Source organism: Ixodes scapularis, unplaced genomic scaffold, assembly GCF_016920785.2.
Source record: "Ixodes scapularis isolate PalLabHiFi unplaced genomic scaffold, ASM1692078v2 PGA_scaffold2__306_contigs__length_199485367, whole genome shotgun sequence".
NCBI classification, from domain to species: domain Eukaryota; kingdom Metazoa; phylum Arthropoda; class Arachnida; order Ixodida; family Ixodidae; genus Ixodes; species Ixodes scapularis.
In genome coordinates, this window is record NW_024609857.1 from 141,042,715 (window position 1) to 141,066,425 (window position 23,711).

The window sequence follows — 23,711 nt, forward strand, 5'->3', positions numbered from 1 at the left end:
GTCCTCATCACGAACTTCCGAAAAGAAACGCAACACGTCACGAAAGGTGTAGCCGTGTGCCACGTCGAGGAACTTCGGAACTCCGCCGAAATCGCCGCGATTACTCCTCACCACCTCAGCAATGCAGTACGTCGTCAGCGCAGCTCGACATTGACCCCAAGCTTCCGGGCCCCGAAACGACGGCAGCTAGTAACCTCCTCGGGGAATACCGCGACTGCTTTTCGACGTCATCGAAGGTACGCCAAACCGGCCCGCATCGTTACCGAGGACGGCGCGCGCCCAGTACATCGATCACCGTACAGAGCCTCTGTAAAAGAAAGGAATGTTATCCAGGAGCAAGTACAAGAGGTGCTGACCGACGACATAATCCAACCATCAAGCAGCTCCATGGGCCTCTCCAGTCGTACTCCGTAAGAAGAAGGACGGAATGCTTTGGTTCTGCGTGGACTACCGGCAGCTCAACGCGGTGACGAAGAAAGACGTCTATCCACTCGTCCGCATCGACGACACGTTAGAACGACTGCGCCACTCTCGATACTTTTCATCGATGGTCCTGAAGAGCGGCTACTGGAAGCTCGAAGCTGGCGAACGGGACCTTAGAAGAGAGCTTTTGTCACGCCGGATGGACTGTACGAGTTCAAGGTGATGCCCTTCGGACTATGCACGGCGCCAGCAACTTTCCAGCGTGTCATGAACACTGTACTGGCCGGAATGAAGTGGCAGAGCTGTCTCGCTGACCTCGACGACGTCGTAGTGTTTTTTAGCGACTTTGACGGGCACTTGCGACGACTACGAGCTGTTCACCAAGCCCTACAGACCGCCGGACTCACCCTCAAGCCGTTAAAGTGTTCGTTCGCCTATGACGAACTGATGTTACTAGGTCACGTGGTTAGTAACGAAGGCGTTCGACCAGACCCAGAGAAGACTCGCACCGTCGCAGCATTTCCTGCGCTGGCAGACAAGAAGGCCGTGAGAAGGCTGCTTGTATTACGTGCCAACTATCGGCGCTTCGTTCGGGATTTTGCAAGAATTTCTGCACCGCTCACAATCCTCACGAAGGACGCGAAGAAGTTCGAATGGGCCGGGAAGCAGCAGCAATCATTCAACGAGCTGAAGCGACGACTCCAAACTCCTCCTGTTTTTGGACATTTCGGTCAGGATGCGGAAACCTAGATTCACACGGACGCATGTAACGGAGGACTTGGTGAGCGGTACTGGTTCAAGTGCAAGAAGGCACCCAGCGAGTCATAGCCTACGCAAGTCGGACACTGTCCAAGGTGGAGAGAAATTACTCCACGACTGAGAAAGAAGGCCTTGCGGTCGTCTGTGCAATCACGAAGTTTCGTCCGTACTTGTACGGGAGTCCGTTCCGCGTAGTCACGGACCACCACTCGCTCTGCTGGCTTGCGGGCCTCAAAGACCCGTCAGGATGCCTCGCTCGATGGAGTTTCAGACTACAAGAGTTCAGCATGGCTGTGGTCTACAAGTCAGGCCGCAAGCACAGCGACGCCAACTGCCTGTCCACAGCCTCCATCGAAACACCTGCCGGCAGCAGCGACGATGAAGACGACGAGTGCTTTTTAGGCGCAGTGAACACTGATGACATGGCGCGACGTCAACGAGACGATCCTGAGCAGCGCGCACTAATAGAGAACCTGGAGGGGCATGGCAGTACCATGCCACGTATTTTCTCACGAGCCATACCTACCTTCGCCATTCGACAAGGTATACTCTACAAAGAGAACTTCGGGGACATCAACTCGCCGTGGCAGCTGGTAATCCCGACCGGCCTTCGAGAAGAGATCTTTCAAGCCTGCCACGACGACCAGTCTTCCAGTCACCTTGGTTACAGCCGGATACTGGCCCGTATTTGTGAAAAGTATTACTGGCCCAAGCTCCTCCAAACCGTCCACCTATACGCACGATCATGCCACGAGTGCCAGCGACGCAAGAAACCTCCGACGAGGCTGGCCTGTCTCCTGCAGCATTTCCTCCGCCAACAGCACCCTTCCAGCAGATCGGAATGAATCTACTTGGCCCTTCTCCGCTGTCAACGTCAGGAAACCACTCGATAATCCTCGCCACAGTTTATCTCACGCGGTACGCCGAAACGAAAGCCCTTCCTTCAGGGACTGCTGTGGAAGTCGCCGAGTTTTTCATCAAGCCCATCGTCCTCCGTCACTGCGCTCCCGAAGTTATCATTACAGACCGTGGATCATCGTTCATGGCTCAGCTGACGCAAAAAATCCTTCGTCTCAGTAGCACCAGCCACCGTCGAACCACTGCGTACCATCCGCAGACAAATGGACTAACGGAAAGGCTAAACAGAACTATCGCCGACATTATCTCCATGCATGTCCACGTATAGCACAAGACGTGGGACGAGGTGTTACCCTACGTGACGTTTGCTTGTCACATGGCGGTGCAAGAGACCACATGAGTAACACCGTTTCAGCTGGTGCATGGCCGAAAAGAAACGACCATGCTGGCAAAGTAGAAGAGGATATGCCAACCGTCTCGTGTCTAGCACCGGCACTCGGGATAGCGCCGGTTGAACACGCCACACTGAGCCGTGAACAGCCGGGGAACTCCTCCGGCAGACAAGAACTGGAAGGGACTCGAAGTTGGCACGAGCTGCTCCTACCCCGGACCTTCAAAAACTGACGAGTTTATGAGCCAGACCACTAAGGCCAACGGCTCTGTAGAGACCGTGACGTCTCGAACCTATACGGCCCAAACGAAGAGCGACGCCTCCGTATCGTCATCGATGCAGCCTCCCTCTGCTGTTTATCCGCTTTCACCGCTCACCACTTACGCCACATCGAAGACATACAAGGACTGTTTTTCCGAAGGCCTCAGTTCCTTGAAGGTGAAGTTTACATTTCGTCCGCGATGCCTGCGTGCGTGCCGGAAACAGACAAACAGGGGATAACAGGCTCCTCCTCCCTCCGACGGGAGAATGTGTGGGGAACGAAAAGAAGAAAATATAGACGACTGACAACCGGGTGACGGGCGGGCGAGCGGGGCAGTCGGAGCTTGAGCACCTTGAGATTCGGTATTCCTTCCTGAATCTCCACAAAACCTACAAATCCTTTAACGCGTTCAATTATACTTCGTGAACGGGACAGACATTGGCGACGGGCACACCTGCCTTCCCCAGGCGCCGAAGATACGTGCTGAGCTCCCCAGAAGGGGTCGCCGAGCCGGGTTTTGGTTTTAGCAGACAACCTTCCGGAAGTTTTTATTGCGCTTACCCCGACGCGACGCGAGCCTCTGCAATGCACTCTTTTATCATGTTTTGACTTGCCTGCCGTGGCATTCAAGGCTTCTTTCCCAGAGCAGCGTGTCACCTTGCATTTATGCGTGCCGTAATGGCCCGGTTGTCACCCGTCGTTGTACGAAGGTGGTCGATCGAGGAGACTGATCCTCGTGATTGTTGCGTTGAGCTATCTGTCGGCAGCATATCGAAGTAGGTAAACACCGTCTACTGATGCCGCCGTTTTGCGATCACCCAGGCTCGGAGGCGTCGGTGGCGTCTCTCGGTACACTATAATTGAAATGACTTGTGACATTTTGTTCGTGCCGGTGCGCATCTGCCACTCGAAACCCCGACAGAGGGGTATTTCTAGATAGCTCACACGCTATTGCTCGCTAGAATAGCCAGTGTCGCCGCACACCCACCCAAACGCGAGGTGAAAATGGGAAAACCTGAAGTATTTCTCTCCCTCTGTCATGGCGGCTGGAAGTGGCGCGAATAGTTTACAAACAAACTAGAACGCCCCAAGCGGCACGCACCCGACGCTTCGCATGCGCGATGGGGTGTGGGCAAGAAGCGCAACGTCCCGCGTCAACACGCCATTGCTGATGCGGGATGTTGTCGGCGTCATTGGGAGCCCCCTTGCTCTTTTTCGCGTTGGAATTGTTGATCCTACGTCTTCTTAGCAATGTCTTGCTAGTTTAGTGGCCTGGGGCAAATTAACGAGTCTCGCTACACCGCGAAGCTTTGTGTAAATAATGCGCCTGCGGCGATTTATTCCGCGACAACACCGCAGAATGAACGCTAAAGTTTGATTCACATGATTCGATTCCGCTCGCAATTTTCAGTCGCGACGTCGATAAGGCTGCAAAAGCGTGTACGGTAGTTGCGATACTCGACGTTAATATTGAAAATCGCAAGCAGAATCGAACCAAGCGAAACACGCACAACAGGGCGGCGATGGCCACTAGTAGCACTTATTAACGTCTCCTTGTACCTACTGTTACTTAATTATTTGACTTATTGCGAAGATTAGCCGCCTTATTGTCCCCCTTGCTCTATAACTCGCCTGCACAAACCGCATTAGTGTATCCTTTATTCATTTCTTTTTGTAATAAATCTGTTCAAATTAAAAACAAGCACCCTGTATATAAAAAAAGAGAACTCCACTTTTTTTGCTACTTTCCTTACCGTTTATAGTGAACTAAATTAAATAGCTATGATAAAACACTGAACAGCATATGACCATCTTCAGGAAAGCTGAAACACTCTCAAAAAATAAGATAGAGGTTGACTCTAGCGTAGTTTTATCCTGTGAATCTAAATATCCCGTCCGGTTTTCTTGTTTTTTTTCTGAAGATGTAACTAAACACGAGAAAACACGAAAAAACCCTGACCAGTTGTTACATCATAAGAGGGCTTGCCAGGTATATTCCCCCTCACTGGCACCAGTTGTGACGCCATTTTCTGACCTATTTGAAAATATCAAGAGTGCGCGTGCATAGCTTTGATAGGCGCTGGTGCGCGAGAGCGAAGATTCCGAAAACTCGTTTTATGACGTCACGCTCCGGGAATGAGGGGTTTCAGCGGTACTTTGCAAATGATTTTCTGCAGCCCCCATGCACCAAATTGAAAAATCTTGATACTCAAGATCCTGGAGGCCAAATAAAGACGACTTAAATGTTTACTCAAAACAAAAAAAAACAAAGAAACCTTCACTTAAATTGAGCTAGCGTGTCTTTGTTATTTGGGCTTTGCCGCACGACGTCGACTACACAGAGGAATTTTCTAGAACGAACAAAGGCTGTACAGCGGTGCTGCTTTATCGTAGGGTGTAGAAAGTCACGCGGTCCCTAGATTAGCTTTACATTTGTGCTTGCTTGCGTTGCCCCCCCCCCCCCTTTTTTTTTTTTTTTCAATAGGCGTTTGAATTGAGTGTTTCTTTTGAGTGACTTAAAATGCTGCGTATGCCTTATATCTTTCAGAGGTGGGCAGATGAAATTGTTTTCTATTAAGCCCACTATGTTTCAAACTGAAATGATACGCCTACATTTAATCATTATAAAGTTAATGACTAAAAGTAATGATTGACCTAATAATATAAAACAATGTTATGTTTTCCTAAATTTGTCCTTTGGCTAGATACTTTTTTTTTTCCTTTGAGGGGGGGGGTATTTTTCACAAAAACGATTTGGCCCACATTTTGTTAAATACCCTTTATGTATAGATAAGCGCTTCTCCAAGGGGCATGACTTTCATATAGTCTATATTTTTACAAAACATGTAAAATTATTGCCGCGTGCATGACCGAGAAGCCTCAAAAACAACACCGATGTCAAGAGTGCTGTAAAAAGCAAAAATCTAGATTTATGCACAGCTCTTCTTTTCACAAGCGCCTGCATTTGAGATTATTTTTTCCCTATTTTTATCGCTGGGAGCTAGGATTTCGGACACTGGTTTGTATCAACAGGTGCCTCGAAAGAAACCCTAAGTCTGTTTGAATCGCCTAAACTGGCTTCAGCAGTGCAGGAACTGGCACATTCGATTCAACCGGAAATTGCACTGCGCGTTCGATTCATCCCATGTTCTGATCGAGTTCACAACCACTTCCTCAAAACCTTGCACCGGCTCCAGAGTAAAGGCCCCTACGCACATTGGCGTTTCAGCGCGGTGCGTTCCGTAGCGGCAAGCGGACATGTTGCTCAATGCTGCTTGTTGGGCGAGTTGGTGCTGAAACATCGAGAACATGGTAGCGCTTTTTGACACGGAGAAGGACAGAACAGGACAACAAAATACGCCAACTTCAGCTGTTTACTATTTAGAATCACATGGGTATAAATACTCTGCATCACCGCGCAACTGAAACAATACTCTTCCCTGCCGCTGTTCGTAAGAACTTGTTCTCTTTCTCCGCCAGATCAATCGAAGCCAAGCTGACGCATCGATCCCCGTAATTTTAGAGCGCAGCTCTTAGGGGCCCGTTCCCGGCTTGAGCGGCGTCGCCGTCGGCGTCGGCGTCGCCGTCGGCGTCGGCGTCGGCGTCGGCGTAACCGCAACCCTCGTAACCCTCGTGAGGGTTACGAGGGTTACGAGGGTTAATCTCATGAGGGTTACCCTCACGAGGATCACGAGGGCCACGAGGGTTACTTACCCTCGTAACCCTCACGAGGGTTACGAGGGTTAGTTACCCTCAAAAGGGTTACCTTCACGAGGGTTACCCTCACGAGGGTTACTTACCCTTGTAGCCCTCACGAGGGTTACGAGGGTTAGTAACCCTCGTGAGGGTAACCCTCGTGAAGGTAACCCTTTTGAGGGTTACGAGGGTTAGTAACCCTCGTGAGGGTAACCTTCACGAGGGTTACCCTCACGAGGGTCACGAGGGTTATGAGAGTTACCCTCACGAGGGTTACTCACCCTCGTAACCCTCACGAGGGTTACGAGGGTTAGTTACCCTCACGAGGGTCACGAGGGTTATGAGAGTTACCCTTACGAGGGTCACGAGAGTTACCCTCACGAGGGTCACGAGAGTTGCCCTCACAAGGGTTACTAGGGTTACCCTCACGAGGGTCACGATGGTTACCCAGGTCGTGACCCCCCCCCTGGGGTCACGTGACCTGGGGATACCCCCCGAGGTCACGTGACCCCCCGTTGACGTCATAGGCACTGATGACGTCGTCAGTGACGTCACTGATGACGTCATCGGCATCCGCATCGTCATCGTCATCATCACTGATGACGTCATTAGTGACGTCACTGATGACGTCACCGGCATCCGCATCGTCATCATCATCACTGATGGCGTCATCAGTGACGCTACTGATGACGTCATCGGTATCGTCACGTGGCCCCAGGTCACGTGACCCCCCGACGTCACGTGACGCCCCAAGGTCACGTGACTCCCACAAGGTCACGTGACCCACAAGGTCACGTGACCCCCAAGGTCACGTGACCCCCCGCCCCCCGAGGTCACTTGACCCACCCCCCAGTACCCTTCCCTCCTCCTCCTCAAGAGCTGCGCTCTAATTCGGCGTTACAGGGAGTTGTAAACGGCTTTCATTTTTTAGAGCGCAGTTTTGCGGCGTCTGCGTCGCCGTTGGCGTAACCGGAGGAGGAGGGGAGGGTACGGAGGAGGAGGGGAGGAAATGGAAGAGGAGAAGGGGAGTGTACGGAGGAGGAGAGGGTACACAGGAAAACGAGGGGAGGATACGGAGGAGGAGGGAAGCGTACGCAGGAGGGAGGGGAGGATAAAGAGGAGGAGGGTATGAAGAAGGATGAGAGGGTACGGACGAGGAGGAGGAGGGGAGAGTACGGAGGAAGAGGACACGGAAGAGGAGGAGGGGAGGGTCTGTACCTTCACCCCCTCCTCCTCTTCCATAAACTCCCCTCCTTCTCCATACCCTTCCCTCCTCCTGGGTACGGAGGAGGAGGAGGGGAGGAGAAGGAGGAGGAGGACACGGAATAGGAGCAGGGGAGGGTACGGTGGAAGAGGAGGGGAGGGTACGCAGGAGGAGGAGGAGAATGTACGGAGGGGAGGGTATAGAGTACCTCCCCTCCTCCTCCTTGATACCTTCTCTTCCATAACCTCCCCTCCTCCTCCTCAAGAGCTGAGATCTAATTTCGCGTTACAGAGATTCGTAAACGTCTTTCACTTTTTATGAGGTCTGCCTGTATTTTTTCTCGTACCGTTTGCGGGCTTCTAACTCCGATTCCCTCAGACCCTGTCCCCGGATGAATATGACACTACAATACTTCGCTCTCGGCAAAAGGGTTTATTAACTCATTTATTGCTTCGGGGGTTTCGGGATCGGGGAAGGGTCATCAGAGAGGTCGGGGGGAAGTTCGCTGCGACTGCAGCTTCTCCAAGTCCCAGCGTTAGTCGTCCACACAGCGCCATGGGGACGTCGTCGTCCAGGGTCGCCGTCCGGTCCGTTCGTCGAGTCCGCCACTCAGCGTCTTGCCCGCACTTTCCCCGCGCCAGCGTCCGTGTCCCGCCGAATCAAGCGCGCGCGTCTTCCTCTCCTGTAATCGCTGCACCATCCTGCTGTCCACCGTTCGAGAGTGCCGCCGTCCGAGAGAGACTCCTCTTTGTCCCAGCTTCCCCTTTTCAAGCCTTCGCCCCTTTGCTCTGGGAGCCAGTCGCGTGACGTCAGTTGGCTTAGGGGAGCGGCGTACACGGATCTTCTGGTACGCGCGAAGCCATCGCCGTTCCCCCGAGGCATGACGCATCTCGGAGTCAGCAGTCAGCGTCCCTGAATTGCAAGGTGTAATTTTTTTATCGCTATTGTGCGTAGTTTTAAAGATATCGACGCCTCAAAGTTTTGTTTGACGCGCGGTCAACAAAACCGAAAGCAACCGCTCGAGGTCCCGGCAACACTGGAAATCAGCCGCTATGTGAACGTGACGTCAGGATCGTTCTCGTTCAACGGGTACGCAGGCCGAGCGGAAACTACCTCTGTTGCGCTAGCCGTCTAAAGATAGGAGGTAAGCTGATTTTGTTTTAATTCTGTATACGTAGCAGTTATCCAGCATATGTAGCAAGAATTAGTGTGTACACCCAAAAGCTAGTGACTGGAAAACCCTTGAACTCGTACGGTGCCGTACTCAGCGGCCGCCGCCGTGCGTGCGCTATGCCGTACTCGTCGCTTGTATACCCAAAAGCTAGCGACTGGAAAACGAGTGAGCTCGTTCGGTGCCGTACTCGGCGGCTGTCGCCGTGTGTGCGGTCTTCCGTACTCGTCGCTAGGCCTAAATTATCATCGGGGCTCCGTGGATGCAGAGGCGTTGCTTTACGCCGCGCTGCCAGTGACAACTGGGGGCCCTCTCGCTTTCGCGCTGCGGGTCAGTCCCAGACACGAAGCTTTGAGGCTCTCCGGCGCGGGCCGCGGCGCCCGAACACACGTGTGCTGGGCTGTACACGTCTGTTTTTTCGTTCTTTTTTCCTGGGGCGCGAACAGCGTTCACCCGCACCTTCTACAATTTCCGGTCTGTTGGAAACTTGTGAAAAAGCACCTCCAAGTTGCGCAGCTGGTTGTTTGAGCAGCCCACAGCGCTAGAAGTTGTACTCGGCATCTTTCCAGGAACAGCTGGGCAGTCTTGGGCGCACCGAGTTGCTCGCTAAAACGAGTCTTGAGTCCTAACAAGCAAATAAACAAAAGGCTATACCGAAGCTACACGGGCTACACACTAAACATTATAACACCCATAATCGTGTAAAAATGGTGTAAGAATTAAGGGTGTAAGTTAGGAAAAACACCCCTTTAACACTTTTTTTACACGATTTCTGAATATCGGTGGGTGTTAAAAGGGTGTGCTGAGCTTTTACACCCCTTACACGCCCTTTTTACGCCCCACTAGTAGCGATGATGTCTGAAGTCGTGTAAAAAGGGTGTATGGGCGAATTTTCCGTCCTTCATTCACATGGTGTGAAAGGGGCGTTATGGTGATGATGCCAGTCAAATACACGCATGATTTCATATCCGTTAATGTTTATTGCTTTGGTGAAACTGTTGCTGATTTACCCCCGGTAACAAACATCCAGTTTAATTAATCGCCACACGAAGTCGCGTATGATTAGAAGGTGCTAGAGAATAGTTTTAGCAACTCCGATCGAACTCACCGTCCGACACGAGCCGAAAATTACGTGTCGCGCGTGCATCAATTTTATCAGTTCAGATTCAATTAATAAAAAAAAAAAGCATCTCCACACGCAAAAGATGAACGAAGACGTGTAAGTATACAACCCAGGCAGCACGCAGTATTGCGCCGATATAGGATCAAACGTGAAAGATTGTGCCGTTACCATTTTGGTCCAGCCAATATCTGTGAAAAAAAGGGATGGGTCGCGCCGACGCCATCCTGACATACCGTACCCGACGCCGTTTTTGGTTGAGTGTCAAGAGTGTCCTGCGTGAATGAGCTTTGCCGGCGAGGTATTTCTATTTCTTAACTGCCCAAAATGCGACGTTAAAAAAGAAACGAAAAACTAGATTAATAAGCAGAACGGAATCTGCTTACTTTTAACTCGAGAAACACATCCTGCGCTAGAGCCTTGAACAAACTGTGGCGCCCTCATTTAAGGTATTGCAAACTCACCTAACTGGGCCTCGCACAACTTACAGCACCTTCACTGAGATTTTATTTTTGTGTGTAGTTCTTTTTTTTTTATTTATTTACTACATACTGCGGACCTTTCGTAGTCCAAGCAGGATGGGCGGTAAAGATTAATAACGCTACACAAAACAATAGTTGCACATAGAACAGGAAAACAATGGTGGAAAAACTGCTGCCACAAAAATACAAGATATACAAAATATGAATATATCAAAATCTAGGAAATCACAAAGTCATAACAATGAGTTTGAAGAAACATTGCCGCAAGACAATCGAAAGTGCCGAATTCATGACACCCCCGCTAGAGCACGCGATTCTTATCTCTGCGTGGTGACACCAAAATATCTAGCGTCCCAATGCTTTTGTTTTCCCGTTCTTTTTTTTTCTTTTTTTGGTACGCGTGAAACTGCGTCTCTTGTTTCATGCTCTCAGCGTTTTAGCTTTGACCCATGTTTCGACGGCGTTCGATTTTGTTTTGTGTATGTATTTTGTGATTTTGCTGTCGGCACATTATCTGCATGAAACAGACGTGTCCTGACGTGTCCGATTTCGCGACCCTCTTTGGACAGCGCAGGTGGCCTATACACCGTTCCAAGTAGGTCGATGCAGAAAGGGAAAAACACTCTCGAACCAGAGCGCTCCGTCAACGCTCCGCTTACCCTTTCCCTCAAAAGCTCGTCTGCTTCACGGAGTGGACTGTTCGAAAGCACGTGCGCAGTGTACGGAGGCAATGTGTTTCGACAATATTAGGTGCCGCTTTGATATTATAGCGTGTTTTCACGCGTGACATGGCCTATGAAAGAGAAAAATCGACCGGGCAGCACTGTGCTGTAATTGTTTGCAAAAATAACAACAAAAAAAAAGAAAACGTAAAACAAACGCTGATTCAGTGTGCGAGACCCACGCTGTCAAACAGGATGAATGTGGGTGCGGCATGTTTATGCTGCACCGGTTCCCTGCTACTCCGGACCTACGACGCCGGTGGCTGGCGAATTTAAACAGGAAAGACTTCTTGCCATCGAAGGGCAGTCGTGTGTGCTCCGACCATTTCTTGGACGGCCGGCGAACTGCGGAGAACCCCGTGCCTTTCCTTTGCCTGGGCTACGGCCGAAAGTTTAGCGGAAGGCAGCTTAGACATTGAAAAAAGAAAATAGTTGCGTGACTCCTGGTCTACTGATTTAGTAGTACACGCCACGACATAGTTTGCGCACAAATAATTCTCACGCGAGGCGATTGCAGAGACGCACATCAATGTGCCAATATTGTGACAGTGGATTCCAAATCAGAAAAAAAAACGGATCCGTCGTACTTGCTATTTGTACTCAGTATTTATATATTGATTCATATTTAAATTTCAGGCTTCTACTATTTCAATCAAAGCAGACGTGGCAACGCAGGTCTGAGCCGCCAACCGCGCAGTTAGTTCAAATGTTCCCGGCGCCCCCAAGCTGCGACAACTCGAGTTTAGCGCAAATTCACATGCCGTATTTCGTGCCATTCTGGCTTCGTTCAATCCTCAATTTCACTAGCGATCCTCAATTTCACTAGCGCTCTCCAATTTCGCTAGCGATCGAAACGCCGAGTTCGGGTTGGGAGCGACAACTGCCCCAGAACCGCGCTAAAAATTACCCACAAAAAGATGCCAGGAAAGCAGCAAGGCATGTAGTTGGGCTAGTTGGTGGTACATACTGTTTGGAGGGAACAGCGCAAAAAGGACGTAGGACGAGGTAGAAGAAATACACAGACAGGGCGCTGACTTACAACTGAAAGTTTATTGCTCTGAAGAAAGAGAAATAAACACAGAAAGGAGGAAGGGGAGAGAACAAACAAATCAAACCAATAACATGCGGCATCACCCACGCCCACGCTCCGTCACACGAACCTGCCACACTTTCTTACAAAATCCACCTAGTCATTTGCAAGGGCAACCGAAGGAGCGCTCACACACGTGTCAGCTCCGATAGACGCGATAAAAAATGCTTCGTCTATCTCCCTTTATGACTCAGGTTGATCTTTATCTTATCTTTATGACTCAGGTTGATAGGCTTGCCTCTGCGGGCTTCCCTTCGGCGGTTGTGGGGGGTGTTGTTGAGTCCCTTGTTCGGATGTTTAGGGGGCACGCTAGTCCTGGGAAAAAACAAAGGCCATCCACTAGACCTGTCGTACTTCCGTATATCCATGCCTTGTCCCACCGAATTAAGCGTGTTGCCGGTAGGTTTGAGGTGCCTGTCGTCTTCTCTGCGCCATCTAAGCTTTCACACCTTTGTGCTGCTGTTAGTAGAGAGGGACGCCCTTCCGTTGTGTGCGACGTCAAACATCGCAGCCCGTACGTCGCCTGTGTAAGCGGGGTCGTGTACCAGATCCCCCTGTCCTGCGGCAGGGTGTATATTGGTCAAACCGGGCGTTGTGTTAACGTAAGGGCAAGAGAACATTCCCTTTCTTTGCGTTCCTCGCCCTCAGGAAACCTAGCAGTTCATTGTGACAGGTGTGGCTGCACGCCGTCATTGCGTGACATAAAGATTTTATCTCGTCACAAAAGCAAAACTGCGAGGGAGATAGACGAAGCATTTTTTATCGCGTCTATCGGAGCTGACACGTGTGTGAGCGCTCCTTCGGTTGCCCTTGCAAATGACGAGGTGGAGTTTGTAAGAAAGTGTGGCAGGTTCGTGTGACGGAGCGTGGGCGTGGGTGATGCCGCATGTTATTGGTTTGATTTGTTTGTTCTCTCCCCTTCCTCCTTTCTGTGTTTATTTCTCTTTCTTCAGAGCAATAAACTTTCAGTTGTAAGTCAGCGCCCTGTCTGTGTATTTCTTCGACCTCGTCCTACGTCCTTTTTGCGCTGTTCCCTCCAAACAGGAAAGCAGGATGCACTTTTCCCCATGCCTGACATACAAATTAGGATACTGCTTTCCTCCATGGACGAAGACGATGAGCCGAGGACGCCGAATACGGCAGCCGTGCCGGCAGAAGCAGCTGCGATCGGTGTGACTCGGTGAGCAGGGTAACAGTCCAGTAATGGCGGTCAGTCATTCGGGCGGGTTCAGATTCTCCCAAATTCCCGGATGAGGGTAGGCGGCGCTACACTCGTTAAAATGGCGCCGGCTAGGAAGCCCAGCTTGAAACGGTGTATATACCTTTTCCGCGTAGTCGTCGCCATCTTGCGTGTTGCAGCGCCAGCCGCGCCGTCTGGCGTACGGTTGTTATGCGCCCATTTTGGTATGCGGAGAGGAGCGTTGTTCCTAGTTCCCGCGTTCTCCCCATTGACCCCGTGCATCGTATCTTCATTGTTTTCCCTTTAGTGAGTTCTTAATTTGTTTGTTATTGAAAGTGTGAATCATTCTTGTGTTCTGGTGTGTTTATTCGCCTTGATGGCGCCCGTTGTTGCGTCAACAGCGCCGAGAGGTTCGTCGCCAGCGTCGCCGGTAATCGAAATCGGAGGTATGTTCACTTTTCCTGAGCACGTTTACCAGTGTTTTACTCTTCGCGTGTTGTTGTTTGTGAAGAATGACAGTCTTCTGCGAATGACTGACGGAGGGTTTCTATGCGCGAGCGAGGGTGACCCTGGGCATAGAAGTATCGCCGTTTAATCGTAGAAATACAAGTTGGCGACGCGGGCCGAACGTTTTTTTTGTTATGGTGCACCGTCGAGGTACGATCGCCAGTTACCGGGACATCTGTACTTCGTATGACGCCCAGATGCGTCGGAACTATTCAGGAGATGGGGGTGAAAGGGGGGGGGGGGGGGGGGGACGACGATTTTTCGCTCCCTTTTTCGTATTGTTTCGCTTAACGTATTTTAACGGGCGTCGCTACCGAGCAACACACAAAATTATAGTGCACATCCTCGTAGGAATGAAAAACAAAACTTGAGTAGCCAATAACAATCATTACACCCAGGGTCTTATATTTGCACCACAAGCTGCAAAATTCGTTCTACATTTGACTTGTCGAGGCCTATTACGGCACTTGTAGATGTCTGTTTCTATTCTGCCTATTTGCTTTTTTATGTGCTGATATCGGTGGAACTCTAATGTCACTAACTACCATTTCCCTAATTTTGTGTGGAATCTTATTTTCAGAGAACCGCCTTTACCCACATCCAAGCTGCATAACTACATGGGAGGACAACCTAAAGAAATGGCCAGAAATTCGTGCCCCACAAATAGTTTACTATCTTCTCAAGACCAAGGCCTGCGACTTGGAGGAGGTCAAGGCGTACAAGAGCCTCTACTCGTACAACTACGTGCAAAGCGGCTGGGTCGGAGCATTGCTGGTGCATGAGATTGACCCGTGCACACTTCTACTGAAAGGAACTGTTCAAGGTTCACAGTCTGTGAACAGGCCCAATGATGCATGGATTTGCGCGAAGAAAGACGGTGAGGTGATCACTGGTGGGTGCACGTGCATGGCCGGCAAGGCAAGAGTTTGCAGCCACGTCGGGGCTGTCTTGTGGAAAGTGGACTGTGCGGCAAGTGCTGGTTTTACTGGGCAGGCATGCACCGATGCCGCAATGAACTGGAATCGGGGGACCAAGAAGAATGTTATGCCAGCACCCCTGCACAACATCAGCTTCCGGCTCCAGAAAGGAACTGCCAGGGCAGTAGAAAGGAGAGGGACTGAAGTTACGGAACCGAAGCAGGTCCATTCCCTTCGGGACGACCAGGAGCTCCAGCAGTTTCATGCAGCAGCTCCGTTCAAGAGCCTATTCTGCATACCAGGCAAGTATGAGCTATTCTTATAATTATTATGTCAAAACTCTGCGTAGTGAGCTTATGTGAAGTTAATTTTAAGTGGAAATGGCAGGTTCATTCCATCTGGTAACTACCCCAAACATGTGGAGCATTCATTTTGTCATGAAACAGTAGGGTCAAAGTAGCTGCCATATTCGTTTATTAATTGTCTAATTGTTAACCATTTGGAAGTCCAGTACCCTGGTCCATTTGGCAAGTTTGAATTGGGGCAAGCTCTGCTAACAACACTACTCAAAAACAATTGTTCCATGCCCCTAAAAAGATGACGGCAATATTTAACAAAATAAGATCAGATGTGAAGCTTTACACGAGATAAATAACAAGATTAGAGCTCAAGGGAAACCATAGAGCTTGAGCAATCCAGCCTATCTGCACTACCTTAACAAGTGTACTTAGTGCGTACATTACTGTTTCAATAAATATATAACTCTTCCATGTTGAGCTTCTACAGACCCCTTTTTTAACCACAGAACTTGTTCCAACTGGTGAGTCACTGACCAGTCAGCTGTGTCTGCCACCCACTTTGATTTACCAGCATTCTGGTATCAGCAGAAAACACTTGAAAATAAAATATTCTGCGATATCAAATAAATTCCAACACCATTTTGTCCGTCCTTGACACATCAGGTACTATTTCTAAATGCAGAGATCACCTAAACAAGCTGCAAACGAGCTAAGGATGCCTGTTATCATTTGTTCTTGCTTTTCTAATGTAATTCATTGATATGAAGTTGTATGTTTCGTTTTTAATAAATTATGTTTATATTGCAGGAACGCTTTTGCATGAGACCATCACAGCCTCTAGGCAGCCCCAGGCTCAACCAATTGCCAAGGTGCCCGACCAGGCCCCAAGCCACCGAGACCATGATAGGGCAGAGACCCTTCCAGAATCGTGCCCAGCATGCAACTTATTTTATAGTGACTTTGTTGTACTAACTAGTACTGCAGCTGTGCAACTTGAAACTGGAACACGGGGCACTACAAATGCCTTGTGGAAAGATTCACGGAAGTTGCGCATCACAGCATCCAACGTTAAGTGCGTACCAAAGATGATAAAAACATCTCACGAGAAGGCCGTTCTAACCCTGACAGGCAGTTCATTCCATGGAAATGTTGCCACTAGGCATGGACACATGTATGAACCTGTAGTGCGGCAGGCGTTCATTGTAAAGACAGGGTTCACAGTTTCCCTCTGTGGAACTGTAGTTTGCAGTGAGGAGCCCTGGCTCTCTGCTACTCCTGATGGCATCATCGAAAGTCAAAATGCCATTCTGGAGATAAAGTGTCCAGAGGTGCAAGACTGCAGGGCAATGATTGCCACTAATAAGAGGTATGATGTCCAGAGAAAAGATGACACATACACACTAAAAAAGACTGGAAGTAACGGCTTTTATAGCCAAGTACAGTACACAATGCTGTGCACAGGGAAGCAGCTCTGTTTTTTGTATGTGTGGTCAAAGAACAGTGATGTGTTGTTAGAGATTTCTTTCGATGGCAGCTTCATTGCTGAAAACACACCTCGGCTGAGCCGGTTTTATTTTTCTTCGATGTTGCCGCACCTTGAAAAGATGCAAAGGGGGGGCAAACTGAACATGTGCCTTGAATACAGGCGACTGGCCCTCATGTAATCAAACTTTTTCCAAAAAGTGACAAGAACAAAAGGTGAAATAAATGAAGCAGCAGGTGGAGCAGTGACAATGCTTCATACAACAAGCCAGTGTTGACTGTCGCCTGCTCGCCATGTTTTTCAAGGTTCGACGAGGTGTGAAGACTGTGCCATTTGTCTTTCACATTCCTTGAATTATTTCATATACACATACCACAATCGGTCAAACAGAACAGAAATCAGTAACTTGCAAGTGTCCAACAAGTAGAAAAACTGTCCAACTTTAGAAAATCTTGAAATGTACAACACATCAAGGACAGCTTACAAGGCTTTCGAGACCAGCGTCCTCGTCCTCGGCTATTGCATGTGTTGCCAAAGCTGAAGAGGGGACCACCGGTCCCAAACCAATCTTGAAACTGCACTTGAAGGGATGGTGAACCGAAATTTTGATATCAGAAAACATTGCAGGAGCTGTAGGCGGGAGACTACAATCCCTACAACACTACTCGTAAAATGATATCCCGAATGGACGGCCGCATTTTTGGAAAAAGGTCGAGATTGGACAATGCGCGTGATGTCAAGATGTCTCGTTTCCTCCTCTTCTCACTTCGCCCCCTCAAGGCGGCGAGGCGGAGAAGACGTGAGGCTGTTCCTTCTCCTCCTCGGAGAAACGAGACGTAAGCACATCTGTCAAATGCGCCTCCTTTTCCTGAGAAATACGGTCATCCCTTCGAGATATCGCTGTACGAGTGATGTTTTGGTGTTTGTAGCATCCCGTTGCACGCTTTTGCCGCCGTGTTTTGTGGAATCCAGATTTCAGTTCAGCATCTCTTTAAACTGGTTAACATTTTAAGATTATCCTCGGCTAAGCAGGATCTTTTATTTATTAATATGTTATTTTTGTTTACGCTAGTACACATATCACAACGAAAGACGTGAAATAATTGGCATGAGTAAAACGAGGCATGTGAAAAACCTACTTTTTTGCTAGACTAAGTCCATAAGCCAAGTTTTATCCTTTGCATCAAATAAGAATACTAACACTTTCAATCTAAAGGGGAGGTGAAACAATTTACTACACAAACATGCAGCATATCACTTATATTTTGTTTGTATCAACGTAAGTAAAAGTAAATGCAGACTTTCCCTAAAATATTGTGATTTTGCATGTTCTCGCGAAGCAAAAGCCAGATTATTTCCCAACATGCAGCAGCATGTGGCAGCCATGAGAAAAATGGCCCGAAGTTACCACGAGCTACGCCACAGTGAATGAGCAAGTTGCGTGTGTAAGCGTGCCATTCACCTGAAGTCAACCAAATTATCCCCTTCCGATGCTTTCATGACAAGCGAGCAAAAACGGATGTCCATACTTATGTTTTTTCACTCATCCAAGATTGGCTACCTGCCACGACCATTACCGATGCCGACTGGCTATAATGTTCCGAGGCGATCGAACCAACGTTTGAAACGTGTTCCTATCTGAGGCGAAAGGTCCTCTTCCCACCGATGAAAAAAGGAAGGTCACGAGCATGCTTGAGAACACAGTGACTCAGTAGACAGTGTAACAGTTGAAAGATACCATGAACTTCAATTTGTATTATTTTTACAGCAACAGCTCTTAGCGAGATCCTGCTGGGGGAATAACGTTGACATCCTGCTCAAAACTTCACAGTGCCTCGAGCAAATGCACAGCTAGTGAATGCATCAAAAAGCAACGACCACGTGATCAAAACCACAAACACTAGTTGAGGGCCAGGCATTTGAAAGACATGCCTTACCGTTCTCACTCTGAGGGTGGATGTAACAGAAACCCCACTTTTTCCGGAGCATGCACACGACCATCCGAGCAGACGAACTTGCACGTTGTATGGCTAGACCTTGGAAAGTTTGTAGCGGGTCCAAAGAAAATGACTTTTAGTTACGGCACGGGAGTGGAATTGAGAGCGGAAGTGGTGTAAAAATTCTCAGAACTGTGCTCAGGAGGCAGTGCAGAAACGACAATGATGTCACAGTGTTGGCGAATTACGTGATTGCTGAGCTCCTGTTGCTGTGACGTATGTCGTGCAATTGTGTAAACCCACTATTGTTAAAAAAATATCTAGTGCACTTAAGCAATGAAAGGTTTTTGTTCTGAAGTTTGAAAATTGTTCCACTCCCCAATTAAGTGAGCAAGAAAATAAACAAAAAACTTCCATCCTGCAGACAAGAGATCAAAACAAACACACCTACAAAAATTGTACTCAACATCAGCGATGTGAGGCACACAAAGGAAACACGGATAGAGCAATGATCATAAACCACACTACCAAGTCTGTCCAAGGAAATAAAACCTGTCTTGAGCCGCATAGGTACTGGAAACTGCATGAGAATGCGACACTAGCTGTAGTGGCAGAATGCAAAAGCTGGAGAATATGTTACCAGAATCGAAAAATGGAAACACGAAATTTCTCTATAAATAGACGACTACCTCAGCGTAATGCATGTAGAACAGAACAAATGCCACTAAATGCCTGTGGTGTTTATTTTAAAAACAAATAACAAACAATAGCCAATGACAGAATTTGCTATCCGAATTTGTCTACTGAGAGCAGCTGCAGTCGACCTAGATTCTATCCCTGCTGGGGCTATGTTGATTTTATACACAACTTTAATGAACATGTCGGTCGTTACGACGCTTGTTCATATCTAGTTTCCTATTGTAAACAACCCATAAACCACATTCTGTGCTAGAAGTATGGTCTCAAAAAAAAAAGAAAAAAAAACAATACTGCATTTTTTACTCACAAATTTTTCCCACCGGAGCATTAGATACATCTACAATACCATTTTTTTTCGTTTGCCCCGAGTATTTGGATGATCAAGGTAACTTCAAGTTGTCGAACTTTCACATTCTCTCACCACTGCTAGCCTGACATTCCCAGTTTCATCTTTTGGCGACAAATAATTTGTCTATGCACGCCAAAAACCGGGTTTCATTTTCTTGATCAGACCCAATACATTAGAACGGAACATGTAGAAAACAAGCTCGAGAATTCAGTGTCTACAGAGTCAAGGTCTACACATCAACGCTGGCACTTGCCGCTGTTTCTTGCGTTGCAATCAGAGGTGCCTTCAGATTGCACAGTCCTGCGCAGATGAAGACCATATCACTGATGGTTCTCCTCGACGTTATGGTTAACGCTGACTTGAAGATACGGTACGTTTTAATGCGATTAATCGCTCTCTCAACATGTATCCGTAATGAGGTGATTCTTCTCGTTCGAGTCACATCGAGCTCGGAGAGCTGGGATTTCCCTGCGAATAATAAAGAAGACATATGATTGTTTAGTTTTACTAACGCTGCATCCTGCAGTACCTTTGACCAGTCCTTCCATTGCAAGCTGCATATATAGCATGCTGACTTTAGTAAGGAATACGTCACATCAACACAATTTCTGGCTATGCACTGAACTAGAAACAATGGAGGACATGTAGAACTAAGGAAATCACAACAAACATTAAGAAATATGTGAGTTGCAGATTTACTGCAAGCGTGCGGGGAGAGAGTGCCAAGCTCTGACTGGAAGGAATAGTGGGCTAGCTGCATTTGTCTCCAGAGTCTCCCTCTAATCAAAGCGAAATTAGAGCTCGGTGCTCCGACATCCCTGTGCGCTCTCATGTACTCCTCTCTCCGTTTCTCCTTGCATACAAAACACGCAAACTGTTTTCTCGTGGCTGTACTATCCTTGACAAAGTTGAAGAATGGCTACTTCATGTAGTGCTTCACAATAGTTTCTGAAGTGCTACGTCTCAAAACCATGGCTTGGCTGCGGCCAAAATAGCATTTCGATGAAAAAAAAGACAGCTTGTGTGCTGTGTTTTGTGTACATGCAATGCCAGACATGCAAAGCATGCTTGAGTTGCTCCTATTAGCTTAAAATGCTTGGCGAGATTAAGAATTAAGAAGCATGGTCCCACTATTTCGGCAGATATGGAAAGTTGCCGGAGGTATCCACTCAAAGAAGTTGGATGTTGTGCACCAACAAGTTGACAAGTCTAGTGCCAAGCCACTGGAGAGCGCAGCACTCTGGCCACCGAAATAGCTGGGCAAAGCAGCATGAAGCACAGCACAATGCAAGCACATACTTATAACAGATCAAACTTGCATTGCAAACATTTGAGGATCCACATTCACATTTAAGCAAACACAGTCATATTTCCTATGGCTGGGTGATTGATAGACTAACCTCACAATTAATTGAATATTATTTTTAACTAAGTAAACCCCCCAAAAAATCTTTTTTTTTTTTTTACGGTTTCCGTGCTTTTAAAAGGTTAGTCCATTCATCTGTGGGGAACACAAAAATGCCAATAACATTCATCACATTTAGGCTGGGATTGCTTCCAACTTAAGCTTAGGTCAATATAAGGCCCAGTCTGCAGCCAGAGACGAGGACACCTCTCCTCGATTCTGTCTCTGACCCAGAAAGAAGGAAATCCCTCCTTTCTGCAGGAATTAGCTCCCAGGTGAACACCTTTTAGATAGCAAGGCTCATAGGCCTGAATATTGTACAGCACCTGAAGAGGCAAGCATGAGGCACAAATGAGACACAAGTGCTGCATCAGTGTTTGGCTGAGGATCATGTTCAATCAGTGAGGATACAAGTCTCGTCTCAGTGCTGCCGCAACACTTGTATCCAATCTGTGCACATTTGCCTGTTTAGATGACATAAAATAAGGCCAGTGCCTTTCTCCCAAGGCCCGTTTCTTATGTTACATTATATCATAGTACTCGCTAGGCTTCCTCATTTTAGAAGTCGAGTCAGTAATGAAGAAAGTTCCGTGCGTCTTTGTTCAACGTCTCGCAAGCATCTATTTAGCGCTGCAGGAATGATTGTGAAGTGAATGACCCTGCTCATGCCAGATAACATCAGGAAACCTCTTTGCCTTCACAGTTGGGAGTAATATTTTGTCATTTGAGCATTCTCAATTGAAGGTTCAAGTTTATCCCCAGCTGAAAAAAGTGCATTGCATTGTTTATCACACAGCAAAAGGAAGCAACGAAGAACAGGCGTCCTTGCTCTTTTCACAATATATTGAGCCTGAACATCAGTGCAACCAAAAATTTGACTATTGCAAGGCAATGAGACTGGCTAAAATTTTAAATCAAGAACCAGCCCTAGTTATCTCCAAGAGTATAACTAACACAAAGCATTTGCAGACAGGACATGAATAAACAGTGCCTGCATTAGGGTTCATGCCATGCAATCGTCTTACCCTTTGTGAACGCCGGCATGTTCAACTTCACCCCTTGAAGCTCCAGGTGGGCATCCAAAGTAAACCCACGATCAGCCATAATCTCATCGCCACGCTGGAAGTGGTCCTCGACCCCGCAGTGCCGCACAATGTATTTATCGGAAGCCCTCCCACCATACACATCTGACACATACATAATGAAGCCATTGGGGGCGATAACTGTAAGATATTTGACCGTGTTGTTTGCCTTGTAGGAGCTGAATGTCTGTGCTCGAGCCATGAGCTTCTTAGGCCTCTGCAGAATGACTTCCGTACAATCAAAGATGCAGGTAGTCCTGCCGTAACCGCCTTCAACAAAAGAGGCAGGCATACTGTTTTCTATGCGTGACCATGGCAGCCAGAAAACAACATAGCTCATGATCTTCTTTAGGATCCGAAGCATTTTTTTCACAATGTCACAAATTCTAGTGACCGAGGTCTCAAACCTCCTAGCTAGGTCCCCATAAAGGAGGCCTAGGCGCAATCTCATGAGTGTTATCAGAAGCTGGTCTTCTGCGGACAACTGAGAGTTGGTGGTGGTCATTTTACAGACGGCCTCTGCGAGACTTAGAAACACGGTCTTCGAGACACCCGTATAAAACATTATATCTGAAGCCGACATTTTCAGCGCGATGGCAGGTTTTCGAGACTCCTTGAAGGAGTAGCTGTGGTCCTCTAGTTCCAGAACTTCCCACTGGGTTTCTTGGTCTTTTGTTGTCACCTGAGAAATGTAAAACCGAAGAAGTTAGTCAGCTTACAAAGATTACGCTGCTTAAAGAAGCCAATAACTTACTGTAGGGCAGTGTCGCGCTTCCAGAGGGCCTTGATCATTAAGTCCAGCCTGCAAAACCTAAACCACAATCCACATGAATGAGACGTTAGGCAGCCTGAACTACTACATCTCTCATATAACCCTGTACTGCAATGATGATGTTTCATTTACATAAACCTGTGCAGCACTACACTTTCGTAAAGGGATGGATGAGGACTTACCAAATCTAAAGGCACCACCGTAACTTTGATTGTTGTTGTCAATGGCAGAGCCTCAGGCTGCGGAGCAGGCGTAGTCGTGGGACCAGCGGAGTATCCTGGGTTCTGTTGATGTGCAAACACAAATGCGTAAGAACAGTAAGAATGGACTTGTGAACAGCAGCCTGCACTGAGCCAAAAATGCAGTCTGCTTACAGCATCCAGCAGCTTGTCGGCTTTCTGCAACGGGCTCAGCACAGGCAGCTGGAGCGGCAGAGTCTTGGGTTCTGGGGCCGGCGTTGGCGTTGGACCAGCTGGGTGAACTGGGGTTTCCTGATGTGCAAATACAGATGCATAAAAACAGTAAGAACTTAAGAACTAACTCACAAACAGTGGCCCGCAGAGCACCCGAAAGGGGGTTAGCTTACAGCATCCAGCAGCCGGTCAGCTTTCTGCAAGAAGCTCCGCACGGGCGGCTGGAGCGGCAGAGTCTTGGGTTCTAGGGCCGGCGGAGTCGTGGGACCAGCTGGGTGAACTAGGGTTTCCTGATGTGCAAATACAGATGCATAAAAACAGTAAGAACTTAGGAACTAACTCACAAACAGTGGCCCGCAGAGCACCCGAAAGGGGGTTAGCTTACAGCATCCAGCAGCCGGTCAGCTTTCTGCAAGAAGCTCCGCACGGGCGGCTGGAGCGGCAGAGTCTTGGGTTCTAGGGCCGGCGGAGTCGTGGGACCAGCTGGGTG

At 48.3% G+C, this 23,711-nt stretch overlaps 1 protein-coding gene and 1 pseudogene across 1 annotated transcript; one reads left to right on the top strand and one right to left on the bottom strand.

The window, feature by feature from the left end:
- The first annotated feature begins 15,926 nt into the window (after nucleotides 1-15,926).
- Nucleotides 15,927-16,763, top strand: LOC120843878 (annotated as a pseudogene).
- Nucleotides 16,764-19,778: 3,015 nt separating this feature from the next.
- On the bottom strand, nucleotides 19,779-22,634 carry LOC121836613. The gene is made up of 2 exons (XM_042291566.1): nucleotides 21,980-22,634; nucleotides 19,779-20,017 (listed from the first exon to the last, which is right to left on the bottom strand). Exons 1-2 carry the CDS (start codon nucleotides 22,617-22,619, stop codon nucleotides 19,779-19,781), a joined length of 879 nt encoding a protein of 292 aa, XP_042147500.1. The 5' UTR covers nucleotides 22,620-22,634.
- Nucleotides 22,635-23,711: the final 1,077 nt, after the last annotated feature.

Coding starts and splice junctions, on each gene's coding strand:
- LOC121836613 (XM_042291566.1), bottom strand. CDS start 22,619: ATGTCGGCTTCAGATATAATGTTTTATACGGGTGTCTCGAAGACCGTG. Junction 20,018..21,979: donor CATGCCGGCGTTCACAAAGG/GTAAGACGATTG, acceptor TATTATTCGCAG/GGAAATCCCAGCTCTCCGAG.